The 11,518-nt window shown below is 45.3% G+C and overlaps 1 protein-coding gene across 2 annotated transcripts; it reads right to left on the minus strand.

Moving 5' to 3' along the window:
* Positions 1-330: 330 nt before the first annotated feature.
* SGK1 (serum/glucocorticoid regulated kinase 1) lies at positions 331-10,175 on the minus strand. 2 transcript variants are annotated; one of them, XM_067542260.1, is made up of 12 exons: positions 10,007-10,175; positions 6,223-6,298; positions 5,744-5,819; positions 5,181-5,285; positions 4,550-4,633; positions 4,307-4,438; positions 3,939-4,051; positions 3,593-3,716; positions 3,153-3,248; positions 2,695-2,850; positions 2,502-2,591; positions 331-1,802 (listed from the first exon to the last, which is right to left on the minus strand). In XM_067542260.1, the coding sequence occupies exons 1-12, from the start codon at positions 10,038-10,040 to the stop codon at positions 1,635-1,637; spliced, it is 1,254 nt and encodes a 417-aa protein (XP_067398361.1). In that variant the 5' UTR covers positions 10,041-10,175; the 3' UTR covers positions 331-1,634. The 2 variants fall into 2 exon arrangements, with proteins under 2 accessions (XP_067398361.1, XP_067398360.1); XM_067542259.1 differs by lacking the exon at positions 10,007-10,175 and adding an exon at positions 6,478-6,669.
* Between the last annotated feature and the right edge of the window lie 1,343 nt (positions 10,176-11,518).

Consider the following 11,518-nt stretch of genomic DNA (forward strand, 5'->3'; position numbering starts at 1 on the left):
TTGTGTACACTAGAAAAATCAGAACAGAACAAAAACACTACAGCAACTGCCACCATTGGTGTAAAGTGAAGGGCTGAAGTGTTTAACCAAATGTGTCATGAAAATCTACTCTGATCGTGTTTCCGTTACAGGGTAGGAATATACCCAAGCCTTAACTACACTAACGTTTTGGCCCAAGTACAGCTCGGCTCTTGTAATACTGGTACTAAAGATGAACCCATAGTGTTTATGAAAGGGCATTAGAAAGGAGTGAGGCCAGAACCTGCTCAGTATAAGGTATCAGCTGCCCTTGTACTTATGCTTAGTGCGGGTCTGCACTAGAAAGTTGCATCTCTGAGGGCTCTACTGATGTAGAAGTGCTTGTGATACTATACCTATTCCCATGGGGAAGAATAACTATATAGGTAAGGTACAGTCACACCCCTAGTCAAAATATCGTTATGTCACTGTAATTTTTAAAGTTTATTCTTGACTTCAGCAGAGGCCTAGTCTAAAAGATAAGTCTGGATTTGATTTTAAAACCCTTGGGGGCAGGAGAGGAGGGGAACCAAAACTGAATTTTTATGAAGGAAAAAGGGTCCTTTTAAAATGAAAAAAAACTGACTTTTACAGAAATATTTGTCAAGATTTTACTGCAAACCAATGGGTTTGGTCACCAAAAAACAAGTACATAACCATGTTAATTACATTACAATTAGGATGTACATGACAAGCAAGGCTGTAAGTTTAAATATACATCTAAAGTTACAACTCAATGTACAGATCTTTTTACAATACATACAATGCAAACTCCCCCCCAGACCTCCCCCCAGTAATGCCCACTTTACAGATGACATCTTTTAAACTTAAAAAAACCAAGACACCAACAGCTTTGTCCAACGGCAGCTGGGGCATTTTGGTCCATAAAAACCTTTCTAAAAATAGAAATTTTTCATAGCAGCAATGCTTTCTTCAAGCATTTGGATATTAATTGTGAGCCCATTTCAATAATTTTAGTTAACTGTATATTTACACACACAAAAAAAAATCAAAAATCAAATTCTACACTTAATTTATCTTCCAAATATGGAAGAAACAAACAATGCCCCACATTGTAGTGTCCTGCAAGTGTCACATTGATGCTTTAAACTAAGTCCCTCTGAAGTATGCATATCACACTCATACCATTTGTTCACATAGTAAACCCACATAAATGAATTGAGAAACACTCTGCAACAGGAAAAGTTTGAAACTAACACGATCTCATCAGAAAAAGGCACATTTCATAAAATCCTTATCACATCCAGACAGATCTTCAGGCAATCCTTTTCAGAACAATATTTCCAAACAGCACGTTATTCCTACAATCTACCATAGCAGGCTATGGCAATGGTCACTTCTTATGTTCTTTCCCAAGGAGATAGCACCACTTTGGGGGAAGAATGACTCAAAATACAATGCTTGTAAGCTTGTTTAGAGGAGTTATGTGCTGTTCAAAAAAAAGCTTCCAGCGAACAGTGAAGTTGAAATTAAGGCTGCAAAGCTGCCATGGTGGAGATGTGCAAATTCTGTTTCAAGATGATTGGTCGACTGGCAGTTCAGGCAGAAGCCAACATAATAATTAAAAGGGGGAAGGTAGGGGGCAAAAAAAATGTTCACAGGAAAGAATCCAAGGGTGGGGCATAAGAAAAGCCGAGAAAGGCTTCAGCAGCTTCCTTGACACTAGACGTAATGAGGATACTGTCTGGTGATTGGCCAATGGAGTTAGGGACTGGCTCATCTGTGAACTCGGGGTCAAAGTGTCGCAGATCACTGGGACCACTCTGTGGGCAAAAAACAAACAAAAAAACAAGTGTTTAGTCCCCAATCTCCATTTTTCATGATTTTACAGATCAATTCAAAATGTGAAGAACACTGAGCCCCCTACCAGAGGTTATTGCCTTGGACTCGATGTTTAACAGGCTAGACAAATTTTAGTTTGACTTTTTTTGCATCTGGCTGCCTATGGTCTCACTAAAAACCATGATGATTAATTTTCACTGTATTGCCCTCCATGCAATAAAAAACAAAATATAATATTCACTCCACTCTCCTATACTAAAGTTTAAGCAGGGGCGCAGTGACCACATGCAATCAAAACTTTAGCCAAACAACCAAGATGTGCTTTAGTTGTATATTATAATTTGACAAGACATCAGAAATTCTGTTTGGGGGCAAGTTATTTAATTTCTGGGACTTAGTTTCCCCATTTATAAAAATCAGACAGAAAACTTATTCTCAAACACAAAAATGAACTAACTAATATTGATGTAGGGCCAATATAAGTGCTAGATTTTACTATCCAACAATTTTAAAAGTTTGTTAGTGATCACTTTTATTCTTACCCCTTTAGTTAAAGGAAAAGTATCGCTACATTTTAGAGGACTGCCCACTGCATATGGCCTGTGGGCTGCACTTTGGGCAGTCTTCATGTAAGGGGCGAAAAGCCCTCTATACATTCTATAATTAGATGCGATACTTACCACATTTGGGTTAAAAGGGGGTGTAATCTTCTTATTAATGAGATCATCCCAGTTAATTGGGGAGAAGAAGATGTGATGCTTAATCTCCATCTGTTAAGGAAAGAAAAATGAGATTAATTCAGACAAGTGTAATTGAATAAGAGTGGTGTGGTATTTCCTATACCATACACAGGATCTACAAAAGTGTACTTACAAAATCCTCCTTAGCACCGAGCCTCTTGGTCCTGTCCTTTTGCAACAGGCCTTCCAGAAGGTTTCTAGCAGAATTGGTAATATTTGGTTTCAACTGCAGGGGTTTGTTCAAGATATTATCATACATTTCTGCTGTGTTCCTGCTGTAGAAGGGAGGCTGTGAGAAAGAAATAAAAAGGTAAATGTATATTTAAGTGCTAAATAAAATTACACATAGATGCATCTTACTGTAATACTACAAGCTATTCTTATCAATGTCATGTGCTGTCCTTGAACCATACACAGAATTCTCAATGAGGATGAGGACATTGATTATTAGGCATTATCTTAACTGAAGCCACAAGTGTAGGTAAGAAGTCTGGAATTACTGAAGCATTAAAAAAAAGTTTTCCTAAAAGAACTACAGTAAGCTATTTTAAAATCACCAGTACACACAAACACACACAGACAATTACTTACCAGTCCATAAAGCATCTCGTACAAAACTGCTCCGAGGCACCACCAGTCAACAGTCCGGTCGTAGGGCTGCTTGTGAAGAACTTCAGGAGCAAGGTACTATTAAATAGAAGAAAAAGAACCATATTAACCAAAGAGAAAAAAACAAAAAAAAAACTAAAAACCCTATGTTCTTGAACCATAGGAAAAGCCTTCCAAGCCTTACTAAGATCTATGCTATGGTTAATAAAATGTCATTTATATACAACAAGGTAGTTTGAGTGAGTAGTTCCTGGAGTAGAAGGATCACTCTTCACTGGAAGGCTATCATTTTAAGGATCTTATTTTCTCCCACTTATCTATTTACATCAGACGTGCATATTGACTGTTGCCTCACCTACTCTTGCCACACCCAGTTTAGAGACAAAAACATTAACCACTTCAGAAAGCAGAACTGAGCGTACCTCAGGTGTGCCGCAAAAGGTGGAGGTTGTGCCATTGTGTTCTATGTTCTCTTTGCAGAGCCCAAAGTCAGTCAAGACAATATGCCCCTGAGAATCTAGCAAGATATTCTCTGGCTTCAAGTCCCTGTAGCAAGAAGAGATTAAACACACCAATATTAATTCTTCTCAATTAATAAGCATTTAATGTTTTATAAGCATGTGTATATTTTGCAAGTCTTTAGATTCAGAGAAAGAATTTTGAAAATAGATATTTTAAAAACCACTCTATATTGAAATGTACTTTCCACAGATAAAGGAACAAAGTTAACTTTAGAATCATGCCTAAACTGAATTACACATTGCTTACCGATAAACTATGTTCAGAGAGTGCAAATAACCCAGTGCACTGGCTATTTCAGCAGCATAAAAACGCGCTCTTGGTTCCAGGAAGCAACGTTCCCTCTGGAGATGGTAGAATAACTACAGGAGACAGAGAGAACAAAGTTCTGTAAATGGTGCCAAAGCCTGTTAACAATGCATTTAATTAGATTTGACAGATATAGCTAAAAAGAACAATAGCAGGAAATGGCCTAATGATCCTCTAGCAGTTTGAAACCTGGCAGGCTGAAGATGCTAAATCTAATAACTTTTCCCCTTAGAACTTTTTTTCATTTAAGAAAAAAGATTACAATATCACTGTGCACAGAATAGGACTCTCATTTGCTGGCTCCTTACCTCTCCACCATTGATGTAGTCAAGGACAAAGTACAATTTATCTGCAGTCTGGAAAGAAAAGTGGAGCCCAACCAGGAAAGGATGTTTCACATTTTTCAGCAGGACATTGCGCTCTGACATTATGTGTTTCTCCTAGAAATAGAAAAATATCATAAATATTAGTTACAAAGCTTGCTATCTTGTAACAATAAAAAACTAAATTTGGTAGCTGCATCATGGTATTGTGAGAAATGAGATGTTTACCTCCTTCTTTTTCAGGATTGCTTTCTTCTGCAGTACTTTAACAGCATAGAATTCTTCTTCTGCCTTATGCCTTGCAAGCAGAACCTGAAAGAGGTTAAAAATCCCATTACTTAAATATGTTGGCATACAGAACAGAATATAAACACAGCTGGAAGTGACTATATCCAAAGCCCTTTATGCTACCACTGAGCACTATTACCACTATGCTACAGCTGGATGTAGAAGCATTTTGCTAGCAATGGCTAGCACTATCAGCAAAATGCCAGCCAGAAAAGCTGTGTATATCAACTTTAAAAAGGTTTTTTTGTTTTGTTTTTTCAAGGCTGATTCTCTTGGCTTCAAAAGCCACCCTACCCCCACTCCTGCATAAAGGATCAACCCCAATTAATTACTCTTGCAACTCTCTCTCTCCTTACGTAAAGCACCCTGCCCCACCTATCCCCTTCAGGGCAAGCAGCTTCCTCCTCAAAGTTGTGAGGTGGCCTCCTGACAGTGTAGTATTGGAGAACAATGCATATAGAGATTTTGCCACTGTTGTTATTAAAGCTCTCTGGCTATAACCCCAGCCCTTAAAGGTTACATGCAATAACAACTAACTGATCAAATTAAAGTGGAAAGTAATAAAACGTACCTTCCCAAAGCTTCCTTTTCCAATAACCTTTAAGAAATGAAAGTCCAATGGCTTGGCATGTGGGTTGGATGATGGACCAAGATTGATCTGCTGCGATGGGCTGGGCTGTAATTTAAAAAAAATACATTTGTTAAAAGATGTTTATTGGACAACCCTTTGTGGGAAAGAATTTTATACAAATCTAATATTGGATCTAAAAATAAAATTTTAATTGGTTACATAAATCTATGTCCTTTTCCGCCAAAGTTAGCATCAGATTACATTAAACTGTTCTTGGACAACCTCAGATGACAAAGCCTGAGAATAGAGTGCTTTACTTAAAATCCTCATTGAGGACTTAGCTTCTTTCCATATTTAGGTGATGTGTAATAATGCCTCCTTTTCAAACGTTGATTTTTTTTCCATACAGAAGATGTATGGGTTTTATTCTAAATTGGTAACTCTTTTTTTGAAGTTGTATCACTGCACTTTGAGCTGAACTAAAGTGACATTCTTGTTATGTTGCTAATTTTAAAAACATGTTTCTATTACTGGAAATGATTCACACATGAAGGGTTACTTACTGGAGGGGAAGGATTAGCATTCATAAGTTCAGGCTCTTCAGGCTGGGAGATCTTCAAAATAGACTGAACTTCAGGGCTGCAAAGATTAGTGTGCGCATTATTAGAACAGTTGAGTAACAGGTACACATCTTACCTCTAGGGGGCATGCAAGCATTCTACTTATTGAGAATAAATTTCAATTCGGCACACTGAATACAGTCTACTACATTTCAGAACTAAGATGAAACAGAAAAAAAAAAGAACAAACTGTGTTGTGCAAAGATACTTGTTTGTTCTGTACTTAAAGGTCAGTGATGGGATGGGTTTTTAAGAAACAAAATCTAACCCGTATCCTCTGGTTTTATCTACCCAAACTAAACGCAGGAAAGTGTTATATAACTAATAGTAATCAAGAAATTAATTGTGACAATCAATAAACACATACATCTTTCGATCATTAAAATGCAAGAATCGATTTGTACAAAACGGCTGCTACTTACTGTTTGCATGGGTAGGAGTTGGTGGCAATTTTTTGAATGAAGTCGTTTAGTCCCATTCGTCTCTGTTTCATGAAAGCTACAAAGAAAAAGAAAAACGTTAAGATAGCCAAAAGTGGTCTGTTTGTTTTTTAAAGTGAAACGGAAACTTTGTTCTGACTTCATGATTTAAATTAATGATGGCATCCAAAGGATCTACACCCGCAGAAAACCCAAAAGGAGAGACACGGTCACCCCGTCTTTCTTCTTCCAACTCACCGATGAGTATTGCGACAACTCCCCTCATTTTTGAATAGGTTAACGTGGGTCCAGAAGCTTCGGTTTTGACTGTCATTGCTGAGCGAGGCTGTGTGTGTGTCAGTGAAGGATAATCCAAGCTGATGAATGCGTTAGTCCAGGGAAGCGTGGGGGCTGGTCTGCACAGCCAGCGATCAGTGCAAAATAATTCTGCTGAGCGCTCGTTCAGCTGGTGGGGTTTATATAGAGATCTCGCCGCCGGGGGAAGGAGAGGGTGGAGCCAACTCAGCACAACCATGCGGAAGAGTCTGGCTGGCTTGCCAGGCGCCCAGAAGTGCCTTGACTCGTACAGCTGGCGCCCGCGGCCCGGCCCCGCCCTGCCTTGCATTGACGTTAGAAGGAGCCGGCCGGCAGGAAGGAAGGAGAACGCTCTGCAGCTGGGTAAGGACGCGGCCCCCTTTCAGGGCCGTGCATTGCAATACAGTACAGTGCTGAGATCACCTTCACTGAGCCCCAGGGGAGAGAAGGCAGGTACGCTTCCACTGCACACAGAAATAAAAGTCCTGCACCATACTGGCTCGAGCGGTGCCGGGCTGTTACCTTGCTCCTTTTCCTCGTGCATTCTGCTTCCCTTGCTACGGGGCTTTGAATGGTTGCAAGACTGAGAAGCGAGCAACTTTGAAAAGGATGCAAGGCGGTTTTGCTCCTACCCTGTCTTTTTTCTATGACCTTCAAATCATGCACGCTAGCTAGCGATCTCGCAGGGAGAGGAGAACTCTGGGCCGGTAGAAAATGTTCCTGGGTGTCATCCCCCAACCCCTTCCCGGCACCCCCCCCTTTTTTTTTTTCTCTTCAAAAAGTGCAGCGTGTGACCCGTTGGAGTCAGCGGATTCTTGTGGCTCACGTGTATTGCACCACCGCGTCCAAGGCATTTTCAACAGGGGGAGGCAAAGGCATGTTTCGTTAACTGGCCCTGTTAATTGCTTGCAAATGTTGGCACCTCATCGCTCAAAGCAAACAACTTCAAAGGGGGAGGGGGGAGAGGACATTGTCTTCATGGCGAGAGATCAATTCGGTCAGCTGTTGCTGTCATTCGATGGCACTCGGGTCACGGGCTGGTTAATGGGGGAGAACCACCTGGAGGCACCGCTAACACCCCACCCCAAGTTACAACCACAAATTAAAGGGGAAGGATCCGAGTTTCTTACCGAGCCCAGCTAGAAGCTCACTTTCTCCTGCGCAGCCAGCACCTGTCCTGCAGCCCCAGCTTTTTTTCCCCCGCTGTGATTGTGAGTATGTTGTGTAAGGGCTTGGTTTGCCCTAGTGCGGACTCGGAGGAGAGTGGCTTTCTGTGGGGTGCCCCAAAGATCCTCGCTTCCTCCAGCGTCCGCAGCAGCTTCAGCCGCCGCCGTGGGTGAAGGCAGAGGCGATAAGAAACTCTGACGTTTACCAGGCCGCGGTCATGACTCAGGAGAACAAGATTTCCTGCCCGGCTTTCAAGTAGAACAAACAAATGCCCCTTGTGGGCCGTGCCCGGCTCCCTCCCGGCTGGGACCTTACGCAAAACGCTTTTTTTTTAATGCTTTGAGCTCACAAGGGAAACAACCGACCAAACATGCAACCCTCCAGAACTTGGGAGAAGAGAGGGAAATGCAGCCGGGGAGATGGGGGGAGCAGAGATGTGGAATCAGAGGTGGAAATGCAGCTGGTGTTTGCAAACGAACCAAAAAGCCTTCCCCGAGCTGAGAGTTCAACATCATTTGCGAACAGTTTGGGCCGGGCTTGCGTGCTTTATTTGTTGCCTGGCAGGGGCCCACGGGCCTGGGGAGCATGTGAGTTTTGGGGTATGAATGAAGGCGCTGGGGCGCCGCCCACTGGTGACCCACCCGGATGGGAGGTGGCGCGCAAGGCTGGTGGGGTAGGTGGGGGGCACTGGGGTAGGGGCCAGTCCTACAGGGCGGGGAGAGCGTGTGTGGAAAGGGGGGAAGGGGGTTCGTTTCAGCGCTAGCTGATCCTGACCACAGTCCGATTCCCTTCATTCCTTGCACGGTTTTGAAGAAAGCCCCCAAAGTTGTGAAATCCACCCGCCGCCTTCCACAGCGCAGCAGAGGGGGAGGGGGACTTTCCATCGCCGCGGGAAGGATTCGTTGTGCATTTGCTTGTTCGGCTTCTAAGTATGCCTGAGCTGGAGCCAGCAACTTCAGCTGCAAGTGCTCCCCCTCCCCCCCCCAATGAATTCAGTCCCCCTATGTGCACCCTCCCTCCTCCCACATCAGTCCACCTCTGGCCGGCATCCCCTTGACTTGTGTCTCTAACTTGTGCTCTCCAGAAAAAACAAACCAAACAACCCCCCCACCCCTAGCAGCGGGGGGCAATTACAGCAGTGGTTCGATGCTGCTTTAAAGAGAGCTGGGTGGGAAGGGTGCTGAGAAGAATGGGCCGGGGGGTGGGAATTGCGCCATCCACGCGGGGAAAGTAGTTCAGAGACAGCCCAGTGCGGGATAAGAAGCTGAAGGGAGAGAGAGATCGCAAAGACTTGCTGCCGGCTTCCCGGCCTCACGTGTCTCTAGGAAGAGCTCCCCCCACCCCTCCCCAAAGAGATCCGGGAGCCTGAAATGGGGTCTCCGAGGGTTTAAAGGAGTCTCGGTCGGGTCCGGAGGAAACATCCACGCCAGCTGATAGTTAGCTTTGGGGAGAGGTGAGGTCGCCGAGCTGGGGCAGCTGCTCACTTCCTCCGGTTTTCCTCCCTCCCCCCACTCGTTGCTTTGCCTAGCTGGGTTTGCAAAACTGCCTTTGGCTCATCGGAGCAAGGCAAGATCGCTCCCAGGCGCCTGGTAACGCGGCGGCGAAGTAAGCCAAGCAACTCGCCCCTTCCTTCCCTTTGTTCTCAGGAGCACCGTGTGCATGGTCCTCCCCTAGAAATAACGCCTTCAGACGGAGCCTCCTCGTACGGGAAACTGGCTGTCAAGCCCCGAATCGCTCCCTAGGTATTGCTCAGTAACTGCGTTTGCCCCAGGCTGCTCCCCGGTTATTTCCCTCAACGCAGCACTCTGCAGCCGGGGATGCCGACTGGGCGAGGAGGACCAAAGCGCCTCGCTGCCCCGCGGTGCTCTGCAGACTGCCACGGTGCCCCCGCAGGCTCCCTGTGCAACAGCCGTCCTGCCGCATGCCATTGCTGCGCTGGGCCACGCGGCGCCCGCCTCGCCCCACCCCAGCGCCTACGCTGGTTGCGAGCCCCTCTTCGCCCGTGCCACTCAGTGCTCTGCCAGGGCCTGTCAATCCTGCCCTTCATTGCCTGCAAATCCCCTGTCACTGTTTCCCTGCAAATTCTGCTCTGCAGACCCCCCCGCCATCCCAGTTAAAGAGCAAAGCCCTGGTCTCTGCTCAGTTCCGGCCGCACCACTCTGGTTTTCAGGTCTCCTTTTGGTGAATTCAAGTGCCTAGTAAATGTCAAGTACTCAGCCTCCTCTGCTCTCCACCCAGCACGCTCATTTGCACTGTGCCCAGTCTACCCAGAGCCCCATCGTAACAGCTGTAAAATCAAACCAACCTTTCAATGAAGGCTTCTCTTCTTCGCCTCTCATTTGCCTCTCCCTCTTAAGATCCCACTACAGTCGTTTTGAACCAGAGACCTGATGCTCTGGCTGGGCTGGCTCCTTATGTGTAGCTATAATCCCGAATAAAACCTCTCCTCCTCCTTGGCCGGCCTGCCGCTGAAGGGACGTGGTGAGGAAAGAAAGCAGCGGCTGATTTTCCTGCCCATTTTATGAACCCCACATTCAAGGTGATTTACATACAGGAGATCAGTGGAGTTCAACCTCGGCCACGCCACACACTCTGCCCCGTTGCAACACAGCCCTGAAATTGACTGTAATCATCGCTTTATTGCCCCCCACCAGCGCGACGCAACGAGAAATGCCGGTCTGCGGCGAGTGATCTGCCCCCGGCAGTGACCCCGGGCGAATTCCGAGCCCCCCGGTCCTGCAGGCTGCAGAAAGCACAAGCAGCAGGTGTATGGTCCCGCAGGGGCGGATCGCGATGGATTGAAGGGGCGAGATTGAGCGAGGCTTGCTGGGTCTGCCTGCCACATTTTGCCGGCTGGCTCGCTGTCAAAAAGGATCAGAGAGTACAGAAGGAGTCATGTTAGTTGTCGGGGGGGGAAGGAACAGGGGCCAGGTTCATTGGCTTGGTGTAGGTTTCCCCTCTCCTCCCCGCCCTTCATTTCCATCCTCTTTTTTTTTTTTTTTGCAGCAGGAGGAGACAGGTAGGCTCCCGAGTTTATCGTTTGGAAGAAAAAGAGTCCAGTAATTGTTGAGACTGGCTTTTCCCTGTCCACCGGATGACGAATGGGTGGAACAGGCGCCCCCTGTCCAGTCCTGGCATCTAAATACTTCCGAACAGGAAAAAGATATATATATATATATGTGTGTGTGTGAGGCTTCCCCCCCTCCCCCGGTCCCGCTTCTGGTGCCAAGTTGTAGCATGCTGGGGTGTCTTTTCCTCTCTCGCTGCCTCTCCCTGCGCACACAATAGGCACATGTCCCCTGTCTGTCTGCAGACAGAGCTGCCAGCGTCTGGCTGGCTGTGTGTGTTCTTCTTTAGCGCAATTGCATCCGCTGTTTCATTGGCACTTGGCCAGTAGGGGGCGATCATGCTTTCTTCCGTGGAAGAAGGATCATACATAAGCATGGCTAGCGTGAGGGTTAAGTATTGGTGTGATCAATCCCCAATGGCTGGTAAAGCACTGGTAATCCATACATGGCAGATTTTCGAATGGGGAAACTCTGATCCTTAAGGCCAAGGAAAAGACACATTTATTTGTTTGTCCTTATTCAGTGGATTGTTTTTTCATTGAGGACTCAGTGAAGGCTTAGCACTGTCTACCATGCACTGAATTTTCCATTGTCTCTTCAGTTTTGGCTTAATCCCAAAGAAAAACAACACAGAGAGACATACAACCAGCAGATTGCCACTCCCTGAGCTCAGATGTCATAGTGCTAGATGCACTATGTCCCTATATTTGATTTCCAACACAATTAATCCTTTCCTTATTTTTAAAATA

The sequence above is a fragment of the Emydura macquarii genome, unplaced genomic scaffold, assembly GCF_026122565.2.
Source record: "Emydura macquarii macquarii isolate MOO-44397 ecotype Brisbane River unplaced genomic scaffold, CSIRO-AGI_Emac_v2 contig_705, whole genome shotgun sequence".
NCBI lineage: Eukaryota > Metazoa > Chordata > Testudines > Chelidae > Emydura > Emydura macquarii.